The 22,179-nt window shown below is 45.5% G+C and overlaps 1 protein-coding gene across 1 annotated transcript in view; it reads right to left on the bottom strand.

The window, feature by feature from the left end:
• Window positions 1–22,179, bottom strand: part of LASP1 (LIM and SH3 protein 1) — a 601,479-nt gene that overhangs the window by 51,717 nt on the left and 527,583 nt on the right. Inside the window, exon 6 of the mRNA XM_086924327.1 lies at window positions 12,082–12,197. Within this exon, the coding sequence (XP_086780453.1) occupies window positions 12,082–12,197 (116 nt within the window). The remainder of the gene's footprint in view (window positions 1–12,081; window positions 12,198–22,179) is intronic.

Raw genomic sequence — 22,179 nt, 5'->3', positions numbered from 1 at the left:
TTTTTTCTCCACCCTTGGGGTTACCCTTTATGCTGAGGCAGGCTCCTTGAAAGCCTCCTTGCCCTGGTCCAGGATGCTTGGTAGCCTTGGGAGGTATTGTGTCCCCTTGGTGGGTGGTGTCAAAGTCTCTAGGAGTAAGTAGAAGTCTTCTTTCTCCTTCTCAAAGGGGACCCAAAGGTATCAGCTGTTCTCTTGATGAGGCTGTTGTAGAAGGCTATGTCATCTGGTGGCGAAGCCTTCAAGGGATAGCTACAGATGTTTTCTGGGCTTTGTGTTGAGGTTGTTCCATTCTTCATCGAAAGTCTCCAAGGCTTCCTCCTCTTATGGCGCATCTAGTTCCTCTTCGACATCCTTGTGAGGTTTGAGGGTTGCCGGAGCTTCGAGGATATGTTACTCCTCTTCGGCGGCAGGTTTCGTAGGAGTTCACAATTCCTTCAGCGCCTCTTCTGACTCCTTTTTTGTTGAAGGAGTGCTGCCATATCTGTTTTCAGGCATCTTTCTCCACCTTGAGAACCCTTTTGGCGTATGAGGCCAGGGAGATACTCTTCTTTGGTGTGGTGGATTCATGCTCCAAATGAGTTGTCTTTTCACTCACAGCCTCTCATTCGGCACCTGCCTTCTTGGATTTAGACTATCTTCCCTCATCGGTATCCCTGGGTTGGGATTAGTGGGTTTCTTTTGGTCGCTGCGGACCCTTGGTCATAGTTTTCTTCTATGCCTGGGCTGCCTTTTTCAGGGCACGTGGTTTCTGACGGGTGAGTGTTTCTTAACTTACCTGTCTTTTTTTCTGTGTCCTTCGCGGAATGCCTCTTCTCGGAGTCCCCTTTGTGGATCTCGATGTTTGACCCTTCCCGTGTCAATTCTGCGGACACTCCCTGGTCGTCCTTGTCGCTTTAGAGGCCTGTATCCCTCAGCGATGGTTGTTTCTGGCTTTGGAGCGTGGCTGTGTAATGGTTCTCCCTCTGCTTCCCGAGTACCGTGAGTGTCTTCAACACTAACACCACGCAGGGCTCATGGATTTATCCATGTGATCCCTCTTCAGGCAGAGGTTACAAACGTTGTGTGGGTCGCGTTGTGCAAACTTGTGGTGACACTTCAGCCAAAATTTGAAAGGGGTATTTTCCATGACCTATTCCTCGCCCTCTTGATCCATCTGCCTCGTTGCACAATCGGGGTCCCCCGATGGGGAAAGTGGACAGAGGTATCTCTCGTTCTCCGGTGTCTTCTCAGTTGATGACCAGTGGTTTTCTCACTCAAATTCCTGGACTCTTTCGGGTATTTCGTCCAAAACTTTGGAGTGTCTCACTTTGCTTCCAGACCCAATGGCAGAAAAAAAAAATCTGAAGATGGCTACCATGTACCAGAACTTACGTCTGACGTAAAACAGGAGATGGCCCTAACACCAAATGGTAGTCGATGAAACCCCAAACAAGATTTTTTTTCAATTAAAACAGATAATTTCGGACCCAACCCCTAGATGGAGTAATAATGCTTTTGCATGTGATTTTAGAAAATAATTCATGCTGAAAAACCTTCATTTGCTTCTGTCTATTGATCATTGCTGCACATATATTTTATACAAGAATCACATTTCTTCAATAAACATTGAAAATGTCCCACGGTGTATTCCTTGTATATTTCTCTGAAAAGAAGATCGCATAGGTGACTGAGCCAAAGTATTCTAGATCGGTCACCACGATTCCTGTTGTATCAGGGTTCTCATGTTCAGAGGTTGCCAGAACCATTTGCTACCCTCCTAGGATATGGGGTACTTATAGTGGTACTGTGAGCTAGCAGGCTTATAGAACGTATCTTGAAGGGGTGCATAGAATCAGTAGGTGGAAACTACGCAACACAAATAATCTGAAGTATTGTGTGAGTTGGGTGTACTGGAATGTGGAAATATGCATCATGAAAGCCTATCAAGGTACTCTGCTTCCTGAAGAAATAGGAGGGCTACTTGGATATTACCACTTAAAATATTTGCTTTTTTTCAGGTATTCATACACATTTGGAAGGTCAAAAATTGGCCTGAACTGTCCGGATTTTCTTCCCAAAAAAAGATCGAGTGGAAACACTGGTTCCTCTGTCAGGAGGAGAAGAATTTCCTGTTGTAGCTTCTGCAAGTGATGCTCCTTTTTATGGGTGAGCCGGTGGATTCTGTAGAAATTCTAAGGTGTGGTTAGACTGCACTATCTGTAGAAAGCCGCTATCCAAGTTATTTCAAAGCTGGACTAAAATGGGAAATTTTTCTGCCAAACAGACCTGTTTGGTGGTTGGTTCGGGGGGTGTGGGTGGCCTCAAAATAGAGAAGGTCTTTTATGGTTGTCTTGAGAGCCTTGCTGGGTTGCTCCTTCTTTCCCAATCCTTTCCCTAGCCGCGCGTTAGTCCCTACTCGTGGCGTTCCCCGCTCCTATCCCAACGAGTCTTGGAGAGTAGTAAAATCTTGGCATCCATATTGGGTAAGGTTTCCTCTATAGGCAGGACAATATCTCCAACTACGAAAAGGAACAGGAGTGGGGCTTTACTGTAAAGCTACTAGAAAGTGCAGCATTCTTGTCCGGTCGGATGTTTTGTAAAGTGTCATCAACATGCTTGCCAAAAAACATATGGGCATTGAAGGGCATATCCAGGATTTTTGCCTGTACCTCCAGAAGGTGGATAGCTGTGGATAATACAGGACTATTGCTCCTCTTAGCAGACGGAAAACAATGTTAGACACATTCTATTCTGCGTCAATGAGAGCTGATGCCTTAACTCTCTCCTTTAGAATGGCCTTAGCCTGTTTTAGTCGGTCTTCAGAGAGGGAGTTGGTTAGAGGTAACCTGTCATGCAATATCTGCAGATAACCACCAATGACGGCCAAAGCATTTTCAGCTATATTTGACATTGGAGCTATACATCTGCCATCCTCCCTAGATGAATTAGGGGTGATAGGGGTTTGTGATCTCCTTTGAGTTGCTAACACAACATAGGAGAATCACTGCTGCTCCTTAGATGACATGGAAAGTTTGAATTTTTAGCTAACATTTCTAAAAAGGCATGGAAACGGTCAAAGTCATCGGTGGGCGAGACAGAATGTGTAGGGGTCATGCTACCTTCTTTAAGTAACATGCAGCATTCCCTATTCTTTCATCTACAGCAGAGTATCCTCGTCCTTCATCTAGAAGCTCGCCTCCTTCCTCCAAGTCGAATATCCGATCTGAAAAAGATGGATAAGTTACTTACCTGTAATCCTAGTTCTCTTCCAGGGGTATCCTCATCAAAGTCATAAGCACTGAATATTCCCGCCCATGTGCGGGACCCCGGAAACAATATAAAAATATATATGTAAAAAACACATATCTCGCTCCACATATATGTATGTACATATATTATTTTTCTCACACCAATGCAGCTCCATAACTGAGGCTAAAACAATGTAAACACATACATGCACTGCAATTAGTTAGGAAGCAAAAGAAAAATCACATTAGGTCAAATAACCTTTGAACTTTGTGTTTTAATGAGTAGACCACTCATAAATCCTGAAAATTGCTTGTAAATAGACATTGTTAGCCCTCAGGCTGCATTGCAAAACCAATAGCATAGACAATGAAACCATTTTCAACAAAAACTGGCACCGTGCCTTTAAGGCAGCCATGACCCAGGCTTCCCATCATGCCTAAGGGGTGACAGTTAGGTCAGTTGTTCTTTGCATAACCCTGAAGACAGGGCTCAACCACAAGATTGAAATAGTACCAAATCTCATTTACCTGGGGAGGCGGGTGGGTTGCTTATGACTTTGATGAGGATACCCCTGGAAGAGAACTAGGATTACAGGTAAGTAACTTATCCTTCTCTTCCAGGGGATCCTCATCAATAGTCATAAGCACTGAATAGAATAGCAAGCCCATCAACCACCTGCAGGTAAATGAGAAGTACATGACCCAACCAAGCCATAACAGCCAAATAACTCAGCTGTTAAACAGATTCCTCAGGGAGGCCTGGCCCACCTGGGTATCTGCTCTCGTGTCAGAATCTAGACAGTAATGTCTGGTAAATGTATGGATAGACCTCCAGGTCGCAGCTTTACAAATCTCAGACATGGGCACATCATGCAGGTAAGCCGCCGTGGCCGCTCTACCTCTAGTGGAATGCGCTTTAGGAGTACACCCCAGAGGTTTCTGCGCCAATTGGTAAGCAAGTTTGATACACGTAACGATCCACCTGGAAATGGAACGTTTCGATGCTGCATGACCAGTTCTGATCGATCCGTAGTTAATAAACAATTGATCAGAATGTCGAATAGACTTGGACCTGTCCAGATAGACCTTTAAAACCCTTTTCAGGTCCAAAGAGTAACGCCCTCTCAGCTGGAGTAGAGGGATTAGGAAAGAAAGTGGGTAACGAGATAGACTGATTGACATGAAAATCTGACACCACTTTCGGCAGGAAAGAAGGGTGCGTTCTGAGCACCACTCTGTTCAAATGAAACACTGTATACGGTTCTTTAGTACAGAGGGTCTGAATTTCGCTCACCCTATGGGCTGACGTAATCGCTACCAAAAAAGCCGCTTTCCAGGATATATGCTGTAAAGTAGCTTTATGAATGGGCTCAAAAGGAGGGCCCATCAACTTTGATAGTACTAGGTTCAGCTCCCAGGGAGGAGAAGGAGGCCGTACAGGAGAGTACACCTTTTTCAGACCTTGCAGGAAGTCTTTTACTGCTGGCAGCTGGAAAAAAGAAGTCTGTGAAGGTGATCGCCTATAAGCCGTTCTAGCGGCTAAATGAACCTTAATGGAGTTAAACTTCAAACCTGCTTTAGCCAGGTACAACAAGTATGGAAGAACTGCTTCTTCCCGACTTCACCGGATTGTGACCATTCTGCATGCACCACATATAGAACCTCTTCCACTTGCATGCATAAGAATGTCTTGTGGAAGGACGTCGTGCTTCTCTCAGAATGGACATGCAGTCCTGTGGCAGCCCTAGATGGCCGTACTGAATGACCTCAGGAGCCATGCTGCCAAGTTCAGTGACGGAAGGTTGGGATGGTGAATCCTCCCGTTCATCTTCGATAACGGGTCCAGCCTGCATGGAAGCCTCTTGTGAGGAGACACTGACAGGTGAAGTAGGTCCGTGTACCACCATTGCCTCGGCCAGTCGGGGGCAATCAGGATCATTGTTGTGCACGCGTGGTTCAGCTTGCTCACCACCTTCGGGATCAGAGGAAGGGGTGGAAAGGCATACACAAATTCCCCTGACCAGTCGATCAAAAGAGCATTCCCTCTTGTTCCTGGTCGATAGAACCTTGAGGCGAAGCTTGCGCATTTGCTGTTTAAGTCGTCCGCGAAGAGATCTATGGAAGGACGACCCCATGACTGAAAAATGTCGTCTAGCACTTAGTCGTTGAGAACCCAGTCTTCTTTGTCTTCGAAGTGCCGACTTAGTGCGTCCGCCCTCACGTTCTGCTCTCCTGGGAGGTGGACTGCTTGAACAGACAACTTGCGAGCCAGAAGCCAATGCCAGATTCGCTGAGCTTCCAGAGACAGAGTCCTTGAGCAGGTTCCTCCCTGCTTGTTCAAATAGTACATCGTGGTGGTGTTGTCCGTCTGTACTAGAACCATTTCCTCTTGAAGCTAGGGAAGGAACGCTTTGAGAGCCAGGTGGACCGCTCTCAATTCCAGCAAGTTGATGTGATAAGTGCTTTCTTTGGAAGACCACAGACCCTGCACTTGTAGAGGACCCATGTGCGCCCCCCAGCCTTGCAACGATGCGTCTGTGATGATCGTTTGAGTAGATGGAAGAGAACTCCCACCTGCATGTTCTGTCTCTTTGTCCACCACTGGAGGGAAGATTGAGCTACCTCCGACAAAGTGATCTGATCGTCCCAGCGATCTGAATGCTGGTCCCATTTGTCCTCCAGATCCTGCTGAAGAGGACGCATCCGAAGTCTGGCGTTCGGTACTAAGAAGATGCAGGAAGCCATCGACCCTAAGAGTGAGGCTATCTTCCGCGCTTTCTGAGACCTGTGGCGAAGAACTTGCTGGCACTTGAGCGCTATCGAAAACTGTCTCTCCTCCGAAGGAAACACTTTTCCTACCTCGGAGTCTAGCAGAGCCCCCAGGAAGTGGATCTTCTGAGTGGGTTGAGAGACAGACTTGCCGTAGTTGACATGCAGGCCTAGACGCTGATAAAGTTCTATGCATGTCTGGAATTGATTCCTTACATTGCCTGGAGTTGGACCTTTCAACAGCCAATCGTCTAAGTATGGTTATACAAAGACTCGCCTGCGGCGTAGAGCTGCCGCCACTACTGCGACACACTTCGTGAACACCCTGGGGGCCGACTTCAACCCAAACGGAAGGACTTTGAACTGGTAGTGGGAGGTCCCCACCCGGAATCGAAGGAATCTCCTGTGATCGGGCCGTATTGGAATATGAAAATACGCATCTTGAAGGTCCATCGAACACATCCAATCCCCCTTCCTGAGATGTGAATATATTTGGTGAAGCGCCAACATGCGAAATTTTTCTTTTCGTACATGTAGATTGAGTGTTCTCAAGTCCAGAATGGGCCTGTATTCCGCCTTTTGGCCCTTTTTTCTGACCAGAAAATACCTCGAGTACACTCCTTTCCCCCTTTGGGCCACCGGCACTCTCTCGATGGCTTCTTTCTCGAGGAGTGTCGCTACTTCTTTCTTTAACCTTTGTAGCTGGTGGCTGGACGTTGACATCGGAGGAACGGGTGGAGGTAGACGATGGAAACGAAGACAGTACCCATTCTGCAGCGTAGACAACACCCATTGATCTTTTGTAATGGCCTGCCACTCTGTCCTGTGATGCGCAATGCTTCCCCCCACTGGAGTGGACAACGGCGCTGGGGGAAGTGAAGACTCATTGCTTCTGCTGAGATTTATTGAAGTTGTTGCCTTGGCGCCGATTTCCATTTCCTTTGGAATTGCGCTTGCCTTTGTATTGCGACTTTTGTTGGCCTTGCTGGTTCTGGCCCTTCTGTCAGTGAGGGGTTTGAACCCTCTGCTTTGAAGAGCCCTTGTTGTCCGAACGGAACTTCTTCAGGAATTCCTTTTTCTTTTCAAGCCCCACAGCTTTGAGGGTGTCTAACTAAATCTTCATCCGCTGCATCTCATCAGCACTCGCTCCAAAAAGAGACATGCCTGAAAAAGGAAGATTTAGAATTCTGGCTTGAGCCTCGGGTTTCAATGCTGTCAGGCGCAAACATGAGGATCTCCTCGCTGTGATTCCATGCACATAACCATGCGCAGCCAGCGTTGCCCCATCTGCCGCCGCTCCTATAATCCGATTGGAGACTTGACCGCCCTCCATCAGAATTTCCTCAAAGTCCTTTCTATCTTCCTGAGGAAGTTTTGCAGAAAACCTCTGAAATGAGTCCCACAGAGATCTATCATATCTGCCGAGCAGCGCTTCCGCATTTGGAGACCTTGAGGAAAGAAGCTGAGGTGTTACAAACTTCTCCCCCACGAGTCTTGCACCTTGCTGTCCTTATCCGGCGGTACCGTGGATGAGGAAGCTACCGCATTGGATTTTCTAGCCGCCGCAATGATTACTGAATCTGACGGGGGATCGGACTTGAGGAACAGAGGATCCTCATCAGGAGGACGATACTTCTTGAGAATCCTCGCTGGGACGGACTTCACCGTTGCCGGAGTGAGGAAGACTTCATTCACTGGTTCCATTATACCCGGGACCAACGGCAACAAAGGTTTGGGTGCCGTTCTGTGCTGTAGGGTTTCAAATATGACCGTCTTGATCTGCAGAGCTGTCAAAGGCACCCCCAGCTTCAGGGCTCCCCTGCCCAAGATGTCTTGGAACGAGAAAATATCTTCAGTTGGAGATCTCCTCTAGCGTGGACGGTTTGTCAGGGTCGGAGAGTACTCCCTGTGAGATCGGGTCCTCGAAGAACTTGAAGAGCTACGGGTCCTCCTGGACCTAGATCTTCTATTTCAGCGCGTTCTAGAACAAGATCGTTCTCTGTGACGAGATCTTCTCTTACTTGAGTGCCTAGAACGAGACCGTTCCTTGCGGCGGGAAGCCTGGTCTCGATACGCCCTCAGCCAATCTGCCGTCTCCTTGTCCTTGGCCCAGTGGTGAAGAGGTCTATACCACCTTGGGGAAAGACGAATAGGAGGAGATTTGCGGGTGGGATCCTTCACTGGTGAACGTGACCGTGGAGGCTGATCAGCTTGATCCTGTTGTGACCTTGCAGGGGACTTGGACCTCTCCTTATCCGAATCGCTGTCTTGTCCATCCGAGGATCTGCCACTTCGAGATGCGGAGGACGATGAGGATAGGCTCACTAGAGATCTAGAGGAAGACCTCGACCGAGATCTCTCTTCTGAGACCCTCCTTCTCTTGGCAGGAGTATCCTGTACTGGAGATTGTCCCACCTCCGCAGCCGATGCTGATCCTGGAGAACCCAATTGAGGCCTTAGGACTTGAGACTGGTCCAATGGTTCACTCTCTTTCTCCTGCATTACCTGCTTCAAAGGTGACCTCTCCTGTGACCTTGCAGGAGAGATGACTGGCTGCGAAACGCTCCGTTCCCTGGATCTTCGCTGATCCATCCACGGTGGCTGTATCGACGCCGAGCAGATAGACGCTCTTTCGACGTCGACCGTGATTTCCCCAACGCCGACCTCGGGTGGCGATGACTGTCCTTCGGCATGAAGCATCTCGCCGTTGAAGGCTGTCTGCTCGACGACGACGGGGGCTGCTTCGACGCCGATGTTCTGTCGGCGACGGGGTGTGCCTCGAGTCCGAATGCCGCTTGTCTGAATGCGACAGAGGCTGCCTCGACGTCGAACGCCTTTGATCGGGCGTCGACGTGGGCTGCTTCGACGTCGACCGACGATGTGTCGACAGAGGCTCCCTTGACGCCGAACGACCATGACTAGTCGCCGACGGAGGATGTCTCGACGCCGAACGCCGGTGGCCAGGCGTCGACGGAGAATGCCTCGACGTCACAGCATGACGATGCTACTTCGACGTCAGTTGCCTCGCCGTTGAAGTCTTCTGCTTCGACGGTGACCTATCCCTCAACGCTGTCTTTAGCGGAGGTACCTTGGATGTTGACGCTGAAGACGTCTTCTTCGTCGCCGTCGACTGCTTCTCCAACGCCGATCCCAACGCCGAATGTGAACCAGTCGGGGCTTCTTTCGACGTCGACCGCGCCTTCCGACTTTTCTGCTTCTTGGGAGATCTTCCTCTCTCAGAAAGCCCATAAACCCGAATTCTCTCACGTTCTTTCAGAGTCCTAGATGATAAAACCTGGCAGTGTTCACAGGTTTTCGAGGAATGAGATTCAGGTAGGCACAGGATACACACTGAATGAGTGTCAGTCTTGGCCATCTTCCTTCCACATGAAGGGCATTTATCAAAGAGGGAAGGCATCTGACAGAAAAATCACCTTTAAGCCTAAAAAAGGTAGCAGTAACACCCTATGTCTAAAAGACGTCGAGTGAAGGCAAAAAATTGTAGGTAACAAGAATATTTTTTGCCAAAAAGCCAAAAATAAAGGGAGCTGTTTCACCAGGGTCCTGACTGAAGGAGCCGGAAAGAACAACTGACCTAACTGTCACCCCTGAGGCATGATGGGAAGCCTGGGGTCATGGCTGCCTTAAAGGCACGGTGCCAGTTTTTGTTGAAAATGGTTTCATTTTCTATGCTATTGGTTTTGCAATGCAGCCTGAGGGCTAACAATGTCTATTTACAAGCAATTTTCAGGATTTATGAGTGGTCTACTCATTAAAACACAAAGTTCAAGGTTATTTGACCTAATGTGTTTTTTCTTTTGCTTCCTAACTAATTGCAGTGCATGTATATGTGTTTACATTGTTTTAGCCTCAGTTATGGAGCTGCATTGGTGTGAGAAAAATAATATATGTACATACATATATGTGGAGCAAGATATATGTGTTTTTTACATATATATTTTTATATTGTTTCCGGGGTCCCGCACATGGGCGGGAATATTCAGTGATTATGACTTTGATGAGAATCCCCTGGAAGAGAAGTACCAGTTACCCCATGTCCTTGGGTGTTGGTGGATCAGGGCTTAGAGTTGGAGAGCGTGGATGGAGAGGAAGAGGCAATTCCAACTATGGCTGCCGTAGAAGAGTTAATTGAACATGATGGACGTGGTGGCATGGGTAGCTCAGGTAGCGGATCCGTAGGAAGGTAATGCGGTAGTCGAAGGAGCTAGTTCTGGAGGGTGTCTATCAGTGGTTGAAGAGTGGACATAAATGCCACCTGCATAGTTTGTAGCTCTTTGTAGTGACATGGACTGTAAGGTCGATCAGAATGGTTTTAATTATTGTATACATGGTCTCTTTTTTTCTTAAATTATATATGTTGGCCATTTAGATACAAGTGCCAAATATAAAATGCAGATTCATTAATGTCATTCATTGCACCAGGATAATCAAGTCTGCTTAAATATATTAATATTGTTTTGTATTAACTGAATTATCTGATACTGTAAGTGTTTTAAATAATGAACACTGTTTCATAGAAACTTGTAACCTAACTTATTTATTGTTTTTAAATAACCACTGTGTAACAGAATGTAAGTAAGTGAAAGAGCACCAAGGCCTTTCTGCCAATTGATTATTTTGAAACATAAAACATTGAAAACCTACATTATAAAACCTAAGAACAAAGTGCAATTAGGCAGAGAGGAACTTTATACCAGAGATGTGAGACAAAAGCCATACAGAACTGTTTCACCTTCCTTTGATGTGGCTACCGGGAGGCACATTTAGCCTTCGCTCAAAGGGTTTATCTGCCAGCTTGCCAACGCAGAATAGCAGAAACTTCTACTATGCTGAACATTGGTTCTATTTTCCCAAAAAGGTATGCAGTTGTTAACCATCTTTGAAACTCGAATTTGGCCACTTCTCCATTAAGTTTAACTTAGTTAGACAAAGAGATGAGTGGGATTGGAGGAATACAGAGAAAGTGTTATATTCCCAAACATGTTATTGCTATTTACTCTCTTGGTAAACATTGGTGCCCCTATTTTGTTGTTTTTTATAATGGTAACTATTCGTTTTGTATGTAGGTTTTTGAAATAAATCTTTAAAATAGACTCCTCGTTTCCTAGTGTTCTTGAGTGTGCCTTTTCATAAATGTTAAATGTTAAATGTCGTATACTTGTAAAGCTTGTAAAACTTGGGCTACATTAATCATCCCTGTTGTCTTATATGATTTATCATTACCTACGACGCACTTTACTAAAACAGTGCTCAGTGGGTCATGGTGTGGCTGCAGTCCAATCGACTTTATCTGGGGTTAGCACTTTGACAATGTCATTGTTGCCAGGGAGTCCAGAAAGCCTAGTACCGGGCAGCGTATACACTCCTTGGACAACCTTTGGCTGTAAAAGTCTGGAGTTCACGCTCATATTACGGAGGATATTCTTTTTCATCATAGGCCTTCTCTTCATATTCTGGGTCACAGCATATATGCAGTTGCACAGGACCAGACGAAATACCTGCTCCTGGCCTAGGTTAATCATCTATGCTTTATTTTGAAGAGTCAAAACAGTGACTAGGAAAACATATCTCCGCATCTAGTGCACTAACTAACAGTTATCTTGCTGTTCTAAAACCCTCTGAAAATTGCTACCGCAAGTATCTCTGGAGGTGGTGTCCTAACCCACTGTGATATTTTAAAATGGAGCCAGCCTGTAATGAATTAAGTGAGCCACAACAGCTTAAGGGTCAAATCTCCTTGCAGACGAGCTAAAAAACAGATTTACAAGATCATGGTTTGACTTGTGACCCCTTTCCCCTGCCGTACCTGGACCACAAATTTTGGGTTGGTGTATTTTCCCCCATATAAATTAGTCAACTCAAAACATAATTCTGTTGAAGGTTTAATCGAAGCTGCAAAAATAATCAATATCTCCTGCAAAAGTCTTAGACATTCATCACAGCTCATGCCATCCTACTGCAACACTTTAGTGATGCCAAGGGGGAGTATTCAACTCTGAGCACGCTCAAATCAACGGAACCGCAATGATTAACAAAGTGGCTTTTAGATGTTAGTTCTACTTACCCCGCCAGAAGGGGCCGGGCGCTGGGGGGCAGCTACAGCTACAGGCTCATTATAACCATACGCTTTTTGTACTTGCTGATGAGGTTGGGTCTGTTGAGGCAGCTGCTGGTGATAGGCTAGGGAAACAAAAACACTTTAGGAGAAAATCCTGTAGGTGCCTATGGGCTTAGTCCTATGCAAATAAACTTTCTAATCATGGCCAACATTCAGACTGACTTATTGTAAATCAACTAAAGTGCAGGGATCATTGAAAAGGACACATCCCCCTTCTATATCAAATCTTAGTGAAACCACCAGTGTGCAGGTGCAATCCGAACCCGAGCCAAATCAATGCATATCAAAACATGTATATCTCCATTATGCCCCTCTCCCCTGTTTATTTTGAGCTACTTATTCTGCTTCGCTAGCAAGAATATGTTTAATAGTTATACATTACAGGTCTATATTTTACAGGCTTACAACCAAAGGACGACTTGCCACCTTCAGACAAGAAAACCACCAACAGTACAAAACAAATTTCAAATAAGCATGAACATACTAAAAAGCCTTGCACATAATTGTGTAGCCTCTTCCAGAAACCAGAGACATATGCATAATGTATACAAATCATAATTTTACAGAAAATGCATTATTCAAAACTTTGCCGCTGCCTAAATTATAAGAGTAGATGTTAAGTTACCTGGAGAGGATCCTGGCGCCACATGATGTTTTTTAAATATTGAGAAAGGCCCAAAACTCACTTTTTGGGGTCTGGAATAACTGAGAAATTTCAATGATGTTTATTTCTTCAGCTCCTTATCTGTTGTATTTCGAACCTTTTCACAAAAGAAACTGGTTACTTACCTGTACACTATGGTTCTCCAGTATCGATATCTTTCATAGATTCACATGCTTGTATCTTCCCCATCGTCATGGTGGGAGTCTCACAGTAAATGAATAATAGCAGTAAAAGAAAAAACTGCACTGAAAACCCATAGGGAAGTACAGTGTTAGATAGCCGATCATCATTATTATGTGGTCCAAAAGACAGCCAATCAGCTGCCAGCCCTAAGATTACACTCTCCAGCAGAGCCACCATACCTCAGATTTCCAGACCCAAAAGTGAGCCAAGGATGTATCAAGATATAAAATGTGGTGTACCTGAGAAACGGGAAGGCAGGCGGGCCGCATGTGAATCTATGAAAGATATCAATACTGAGAACCATAGTGTACAGGTAAGTAACTAGTTTCTTCTCCAGTATTGAATCTTTCAGAGATTCACATGCTTGTATCAGAATAGAGAGCAGTACTTTCCCATCAACCAAAGATAGGTACGGAAACTGGGGTCAGTGTGTGACCCAAACACCCATTTGTTGATGGCGACTAATTGCGAGGCCTGATAATAGAGACGCATATCTGGCAGCCCGATACCCCCGTCATACCATCCCATTGTGAGTTTAGTTATAGCTATTCGGGGTGACCAGTTGTCCCAAAGCAGGTCTCTGACTGTAGCCTCTATCTGCAAGAAATAGGAGTCCGGACAGCAATGTGTTTTTAATAAATGTTTACTTCCATCCAGTATTGGCAGAGAAAGAACAGTGTGTGAAGAAATTAGAACATCTAGTTACTTCGATTAAACAAAGATACATGGAATCTCATCTTTTATTAACTGGAGATTTTAACTTAAATATGTTGGATAATCCCTAACAAAGCATAGCAGAAAATGTTTTGTCTATCCAATGGCGAATTCCAATACAAGTGTTATGCTCGCAAAGAGCTGATTCCTTGGAAGGAGGGTAAGGATGGGGCAGGAGGGTAAGGATGGGTGGTCGCTCCTTTCGTTTCTTGGCGGCACAGCAGTGGAATATACTACCGTGGGGGGTGCGGATGGAGGCTTCGGATACTAACTTCCGTAAGGAGCTGAAAACTCATCTCTTACCCGTAGAGTAGCCTCCTGGTGGCTTCCCCCTATGGTAGGAGCGTTGTCTTTTGTGAGGATGCTTTAGGTCTGTATCACAGCGTGGGGACACAATAGCCTAGTGTAACCAGGCGCTTTATAAACCTGAGTATTATTATTACTATGTCGCGCTTCCTGGATATAACCCTTTTTTCTTAGGGCTCTCCTCCCTATCACCAGAATAAAATAATGGCTTATAATAAAACACTTACATGTCAAAGTGCATATCATATTGCGAACATGATCGTTGAAAATACCCACAATGCATTGAAAAACCATCCAATGAAAATTATATATATATATAAATATAATGCTACTTACCAGTATGCATCTGTTCTTGGCATGTAGGGCTGCAGAACCACACACTATTGCATAGATCACCATCTGGTGGTGGGCCCGGATGATTACACTTTGTTGTTGTCTTGGAAGAAAGAGTCTTTGTCTGTTGGATGACTCCTCCTGTAGATCATAGTGCGCATGGGCATAGACTCCATCTTCAGATTTTTTTCACCATTGGGCAAATGATGGAGTTGTACGAGTACAGAGAAGGATGTCCATGTGTTGTGTACCTAAGATATTACTGGAACAGATATAGGTAGCTGGGAAGGAGGGGAGGCGGGTGGGCGTGTGTGGTTCTGCAGCCCTACATGCCAAGAACAGATGCATACTAGTAAGTAGCATTTTCCGTTTGAGGCATATGGGCCGCAGACCACACACTATTGCATCGATTACACAGCAGTTTTCTCCCTTAGCGGCGACCACCTGTATCTGTTGCAGTAGTTTAAAATAATGTTTTGAGTACAGCCTGGCCCACATTAGCCTGTTCTGCCTGCACATCTACACAGTAGTGTTTTGTAAATGTGTGCGGTGTAGACTATGCAGCTGCTTTACAAATATCATCTAATGGTATATTTCCTAGGAATGCCATAGATGCCCCTAATTTACGGGTAGAATGAGCCCCAGGGGGAATGGATAGAGTGCGTTTTTTGCATTTTGGTAACAGATTTGAATGCACTTAACAATCCACCTTTCAATGCCCGATTTTGAAATAGGATTGCCTTTGTGTGGAGGAGAAAAGGACACAAACATTTGTTTTATTTTACAAAACGGTCTTGTCCTATCAATGTAGTAGAGGAGCGCTCTTTTTACATCTAATGTGTGTAGAGCTCTTTCCCAACTGTCTGTGGTTGGGAAAAGAATACTGGCAACTCAATAGATTGGTTGAGGTGGAACGGTGAAATGACTTTTGGCAGGAATTTGGGGTTTATTTTAAGAACCACTTTGTTGTGATGGAGTTGGATAAACGGTTCTTGAATTGTTAATGCTTGAATTTCACTTACTCTTCTGAGTGAGGTAATAGCAACAAAAAAAGCAACTTTCCATGTAAGGAACTGTAACTCACACTTATGTAATGGTTCAAATGGAGGACCCATAAGTCTAGTGAGAATAATATTTAAATTCTATACCGGAGTGGGTGGTATTCTGGGAGGGATTATTCTTTTGAGTCCTTCCATAAAGGCTTTGATGGCAGGGACTCTAAACAATGACGAATGTCTGTTTTGAAGATGGGCTGCTATAGCAGCAAGATGTAACCTGATTGAGGAGTACGCCAAATTACATCTTTGTAGATGGAGCAGGCAGCATATGATGTTTTGTATGGAAACATCTAATGGGTTAATGTTATTTGTGCAATACACAACAGACCTTTTCCACTTGGCTGCATCACATGCTCTAGTGGTGGGGCGTCTCGCTTCTTTTATGACATTCATGCAATCAGGCGGAAGATTGAGGTATCCAAATTCTAAGACCTCAGGAGCCAAATCACTAGATTGAGCTGCATTATGTCTGGATGCATAATCTCTCCATGGTTCTGTGTAAGTAGTTGTGGAGAGAGTTTGAATTTTTGATGTGGTACTACTGAGAGTTCTAGTAGTGTGGTGTACCACGGTTGTCTTGCCCACGTTGGTGTTATGAGAATCAATGTGAGGGAATGTTGCTGTAGCTTGTGTACCACTAACGGAATGAGTAGGAGAGGTGGAAAAGCATACGCAAATTTGTTTGACCAACTCATCCATACCGCATTGCCTTTGGACAATGGGTGTGGGTATCTGGCGGCGAAGCTTGGGCATTTGGAGTTGCAGTGTCTGGCGAACAGATCTGTCTTTGGCTGTCCCAACTTGTGAAATAATGGTTGAAGAACTTGAGGATGAAGTTCCCACTCGTGTATCTGTTGTCTTTGACTACTTATCAGATCTGCAACATGATTGTGAACTCCTGGTAGATGTTCTGCTAACAAAGTTTTCTTGAGGAATGGCCCACCTCCATATGCACTGCGCCAGCCAGGAGAGCTGTAAGGAGTATGTTCCTCCTTGTTTTTGGATGTAAGACATGGCTGTCATTGTCTGTACGAACCAGTATAGCCTTGCTTGATAGGTAATGTTAAAACAACTTTAAACACTAGAAAAATCGCTAGCAACTCCAGATGATTTATGTGGAGTAACTTTTGTTGCGGTGTCCATGTACCCTGTACTGTGTGTTTTTATAAATGCGCTCCCCATCCTGTGAGAGATGCGTCTGTGGTTAGCACCACTTGTGGAACAGGCTCTATGAATGGCCTGTTGGAATAGTTTTTGGTGTTCCACCATTGCATAGAGCGATATGTCCGGTCGTCTACAACCACCATATCTGTTATTTGTTGCTGAGCCGGATTCCACTGACTTGCCAAACACTCTTGTATGGGGCGCATTTGTAGTCTTGAGTATGGTACTATGAAAATGCAAGATGCCATCATTCCTATTAATTGCATGAACATTCGAGGTGGTAGTGAGTGCTGTGGCTGGAATTTTTGTATAAGCGCTTGCATACTTTGTATCCTTGTTGGATTGGGGTATGCAATTGCTTTGGAGGTATCTATTGAGGCACTTAGATACTGTCGAGACAGGGATGGTTGGAGGTGGGACTTATTTTGATTTACTCTGAATCCTAGCTTGTGCAACAGGCCGATGGTCTGATGTGTGTGCTGTGCACATTGGTAGTATGACTTGGATTTTATTTACCAGTCGTCTAGGTATGGGAAGACATGAAAGTTGTCTCTTCACAAAGTGTCTAGCGGTAGTAGCAGCACACTTGAGAACACTAGAGGTGCTGTAGTTACTCCGAAAGGGAGTACTTTGAATTGGTAGTGTTGACCTTTTAGTACGTATCGTAGGTACTTTGTGAGATTGATGGATAGGAATGTGGAAGTAAGCGTCCTTGAGATCTAATGGGCCAAGGAAATCGCCTTATTTTAACAACAGCAGAACTTGTTGTAGTGTGACCATATGGAAATGGTCGGATTGTATGTACAGGTTTAGGGGCCTCAGATCTAGTACAGGTCTGAGGGACCCATCCTTTTTGGGTATGAGAAAGTTTAGGGAGTAAACTCCTCTGTTTTGATGGTGTTTTGGGACTGGTTCTATTGCATTCTTTTGCAGTAGAGATGCAACCTCTTGTCTTAGTATGAGATGTTCCTGTGACATGTGGTGATGTCTGAGTGGTATTGTTGGAGGAGTGGATGTGAGCTCCAGGTAATAACCTGACTCAATTATTTGTCTTACCACCTGTCTGTGGTGGAGTTCCAGACAGGTAGGAACAGTAGTAATCTCCCCCCGACAGGAGTGGAATGGTCTGGGGGGGATGGAAGGGAAGTCACTGTTTGGGAGTATAGGCATTGCGGTTGTTGTTGCCTCTGCCTTTATTGTTGTTACCTCTATAATACCCTCTACTGGGTGAGGTTTGGGTGGGCGCTTTATAAGAAGGGGAGGTGTTGTCAGTTTGAAACCCCTTAGAGGTGCCTCTTTATGAGGAGTGACGAAGGGAAGCTGTATGGGTCTAAGCTTGTAAATCTCCCATGGATTTTGCCGTATCTATCTTTTTTCATTTTCTCTAGTGCATTATCAACTGTTGGACCAAAGATGTTGCTGGTCAAAGGGTTGATTTAAGATACTGGCCTGTACTTCTGGCTTTAACCCAGAGATGTGTAGCCATACATGTCTACGCAACAGTAATCCCGTATTTATTGCTCCAGAGGCTGTGTCTGCAGTGTCTAATGCACAGCGGATTGAGGTGTTTGTAATAACCTTGCCTTCTTGTATTAAGCCAGAAGCCCTGGTCTTGTATTGCTCTGGCAAATGTTGCATGAGTGATTCTAACTCATCATAATGAGCTCGATCATATGTCGCTAACAAAGCTTGAGTGTTGGCAATTCTCCACACATTGGCTGCTTGTGAGATGGTACGTTTCCAGGAGGCATCTAAAAGCTTAGACCCTTTATCAGGGGGTGGAGCATCCCCGGTTGTCTGCGAGTTAGCTCTTTTCCTCGCATTTGATACCACTAATGAGTCTAATGGCAGCTGAACTTTGATGTATGCTGGGTCAGTTGGAGCCGCTTTATACTTTTTCCAGTCTGGGGTTAATTACCCTGGCTCTGACAGGGTCTTTGAATACCTCTAGTGCATGTCTCACCACTCCACTAAGTATTGGTACTGTAGTCGTGGTTTTATGTGACGACAGTAGTGTATCCAGGAAGTCCTCTTCCACTGGATCTGTGTGCAAGTCTACTCCAAGAAAAGTGGCTGCTTATGAATGAGCTGTGTAAACCCAATAGTGTCATCTGGGGGAGATGGTCTAGAAGGGTATGCGTCATCTTGTGGCAAATCTGGTGCATTATAATCCTCCCAGGGATCATCTGATGGTCCAGGAATATTGTCTGGGTCATCTGTGTCATCTATGTGATGCTCACTTTCTACACCCTGTGAATAATTGTCGTCATCATCATCATCATAATCCTGCGGTATAAGGCAATGTGTGCTGGATGGAGAGTGTACAGGAGAAATATCGGTTGGTATCTATCAGTGGTGAAGGAATTCTTATGGGGGAAGTTTGAGCATGCTTTTTGAGAGGAACTGCAGGTGGTTTGGGATAGTCCATTTTCCTCTTTTCAGGCATTGAAATGACATGTCGAGTCTTTGGAATAATACTAAGAGTCTTTTGCTTTGGGTCTGGTTGGAAAAGCTCTTCTGCTGAAAAATCCTTTTTCGGTGGCGATTTATCTTGTTAAGGAACGAAATGCTTAGGTTTTACAGTGTCTATTGTCTTTGGAGCGAATTTTGGCTTTGGTTCCGAAAACTTGGTATCCTGTTTCTTTCTCGGATCTACGCTTTTTGGATCCGGAATTTTTGTTCCCGAAGTGCGTTTGGAATCATCGACCTTCGGAGCCGGAGTGTGTGTCAATGCCAAAGCAGGCTTCAGGACGACTTTTTGGGGAACCGGAGTGGTCTTCGGTTCGGTAGGCTTGGTAACGTTTTTCGGTACTAAGCTTGTTTTCGGCTCGACTGGTTTTGGTACCGATGGCTGCTTCGGTGCCGGGGTTAATTTTGGTCTGAGGACCTTTTGCTTGTTGGGACCGACAGACTGACTTGAGCTTCTTTGGAATCTTCGTTGCCGAGCCAGAAGGCGGGCATAGTAAGGTTTTGGTCGGTATGCACCTGGACCCGGAGGTGGAGGTGGCACCGAAGCCTGTCCCAGTATGGGTGAACAGGGTTGACGCTTGTACACACGACCTGCTGACCAGCTGGAAGATGATAATAGTCTTCATATTGATCCTCGGCTCCGGAAACGGAATCCTCTGCTACGGAAACAATGTCGTCCTGCTGCTGTTCTTCGGACTCTACCTTGATCGGAGCCTCGTCTTTGATGATGTCTGGTGTCGATAAAGATGACTGCACCATGACTCTTCGAGCTAGATGGTCCCTGATGGACTTCTTGGACCGGAACGAAGCGCAGGCATCACAGTCTCAACTCTCGTGCTCTGGAGACAAGCACAGATTGCAAAACCCTCATGAAGATCAGTGTGAGGGAATTTGTGTCCACACTGAGGGCACTTCTTTAAGGGTGTTCTTTCCATGAGCCATAGGCCCAATGGCACAGTTTGGCCAGACGGCCCCGATGAACGCTGGAATCGAGAAGCGCAAGCCTTTCTTCCACGCGGGTAACTGGAACTACTGTCGAAGACGATACGATGGTATGAAGGACTGGAAGTCGAAAAGAGATCAGTAACGGGACCGAACGATAAACACATCCGAGCCCGATGGCGGAAAAAACAATCTGAAGATTGAGTGTATGCTCATGCGCACTACGATCTACAGGAGGTGTCATCCAACAGACAAATACTCTTCCAAGACAACAACAAAGTGTAATCATCCGGGCCCACCACCAGATGGTGATCTATGCAATAGTGTGTTGTCTGCAGCCCACATGCCACGAACACACACATACATATATATATATATATATCAAAATGTAAGAAAAGAACATAGCATGGTAGATATGGTCTGAGAAATACCTTAGTGAAACAGGTGCCATAGAACTTCTTGTCCCACCTCTGCATCCTCTTTCCACGCTGTGTCTAGACAGTAGTGTCTTGTAAACGTGTGCACATTTGTCAATGCTGCTGCTCTGCAGATGTCCAGGAGCGAACAATGCCACTGAAGTTGCCATCTTCCTTGTGGAATGAGTGCGCACTCTGGATCGCAGAGGGAATGCGTACGCAAACATTCCTGTCCAGCGGAGATGTAGAGCATTTCCCCAAGATCCCACTTGAGGGAATCTGCTTGCAAAATGTTTGCATTTCTCGTTGTGTTGGTTTGCATACAGGTCCAGATATAGAGTGCCCCATAGGCGAAATATTCTCAGGAGTTGGTCCTGAGCTAATTCCCATTCGTGGGAAACACTGGCTGATCTGCTCAGAATGTCTGCCCTTCTGATGTGAACTCTCAGAACGCGTGGAACCTGCAGACAGGTTGTGCAGCAGGAGCCCATTCCAAATCTCTTGAGCTTGTGCTGATAAGGGCTTTGATCTTGTACCTCCTTGCTTTAGCAGATAAAACAGTTGTCGTACTGTCTGTCCTGACCAGTACCGGCAAAGCGTGGATTCTGGGGAGGAAAGCCTGTAGGTCCAAGTACAGTGCTTCCAGTTCTAATAAGTTGATATGTAGCAGAGTTTCTTGAATGGACCAATGGCCTCGTATTTCGAGGTCTTGGAGGTGTGCTCCCCAAACTTAGAATGCTGCATCTGTTGTCATGACATAACTGGGACATTGAGGTTCGAAGAGCAGACCTTTTGATAAGTTTTTCCTGATCCTCCACTAGGACAGTGCTGACTGTATTTGAGGAGTGATGGTGAGTCGATCATTGAAGGACCCTTGGAATTGCACCCATTGCATGTCGAGTAGCTCTTGAAGGGGTCGCATGTTTAGCCAGCAATTGGGAACTAATGGGATGCAGGAAGACAGACATCCCCAACAATGATTTGAAGATTTTCACTGAAGTGGACCTTTTTGTTGGTAATTGCGACGCCAGACGTAAGATTTTTTGGGTGCGTTCTTCTGAAGGATACGCTTTTGTTTCCTTCGTCTGGAGCCTGGCCCCTAGGAATTGGAGATTGCGATGGAATGAGAGAGGATTTTTTCATATTGATCCGTAGGCCTAGGCATTGGAAGAGATACATGCAGCATTGTAGGGAGTGCAGAGTGTCTTGGTATAACGTGCCATTTATTAGCCAGTCGTCCATATACAGGTATATCTGGTGGCCTTTGTTGTATTAAGTGCGCTGCAACTGGCGCCATGCATTTTGTGAAAACCCTTGGAGAAGGTCTGAGACCGTAGGGTAACACTTTGAACTGGTAGCGGCGCCCTGCCACCACGAATCGTAGATACTGCCTGTGTTTGATGTGAATCGGGATATGAAAATAGACATCTAAGATCTAGGGATGTCATGTAATCTCTCCTGCGCAACATCAGGAGGATTTCCGGAAGAGACTGCATACGGAACAATATTTTTCTGATGAATTTGTTCAAGCCTCTCAAGTCCATTACGTGCCTCCATTTGGAAGACTGCTTTTTTCGTATCAAGAAAAAATGCCAGTGAAATCCTTTCCCTTGTTGTTGAGGCAGAACTTACTCTATTGCCCCATTCACAATGAGAGACAACATTTCTGCCTTGAGAGCTGAAAGATTTTGTTGTTTCCTGTGAACAGGCGATTGATTCAGGGGTTTCTGCATGACTTCTAGGGTATGGCCCTGATGGATCACGTCCAGTACCAATCTGTCTGTTATTGACCGCC

This window comes from Lissotriton vulgaris, chromosome 5 (genome assembly GCF_964263255.1).
Source record: "Lissotriton vulgaris chromosome 5, aLisVul1.2, whole genome shotgun sequence".
Lineage (NCBI taxonomy): Eukaryota > Metazoa > Chordata > Amphibia > Caudata > Salamandridae > Lissotriton > Lissotriton vulgaris.
This window is presented reverse-complemented; position numbering and strand designations above follow the sequence as displayed.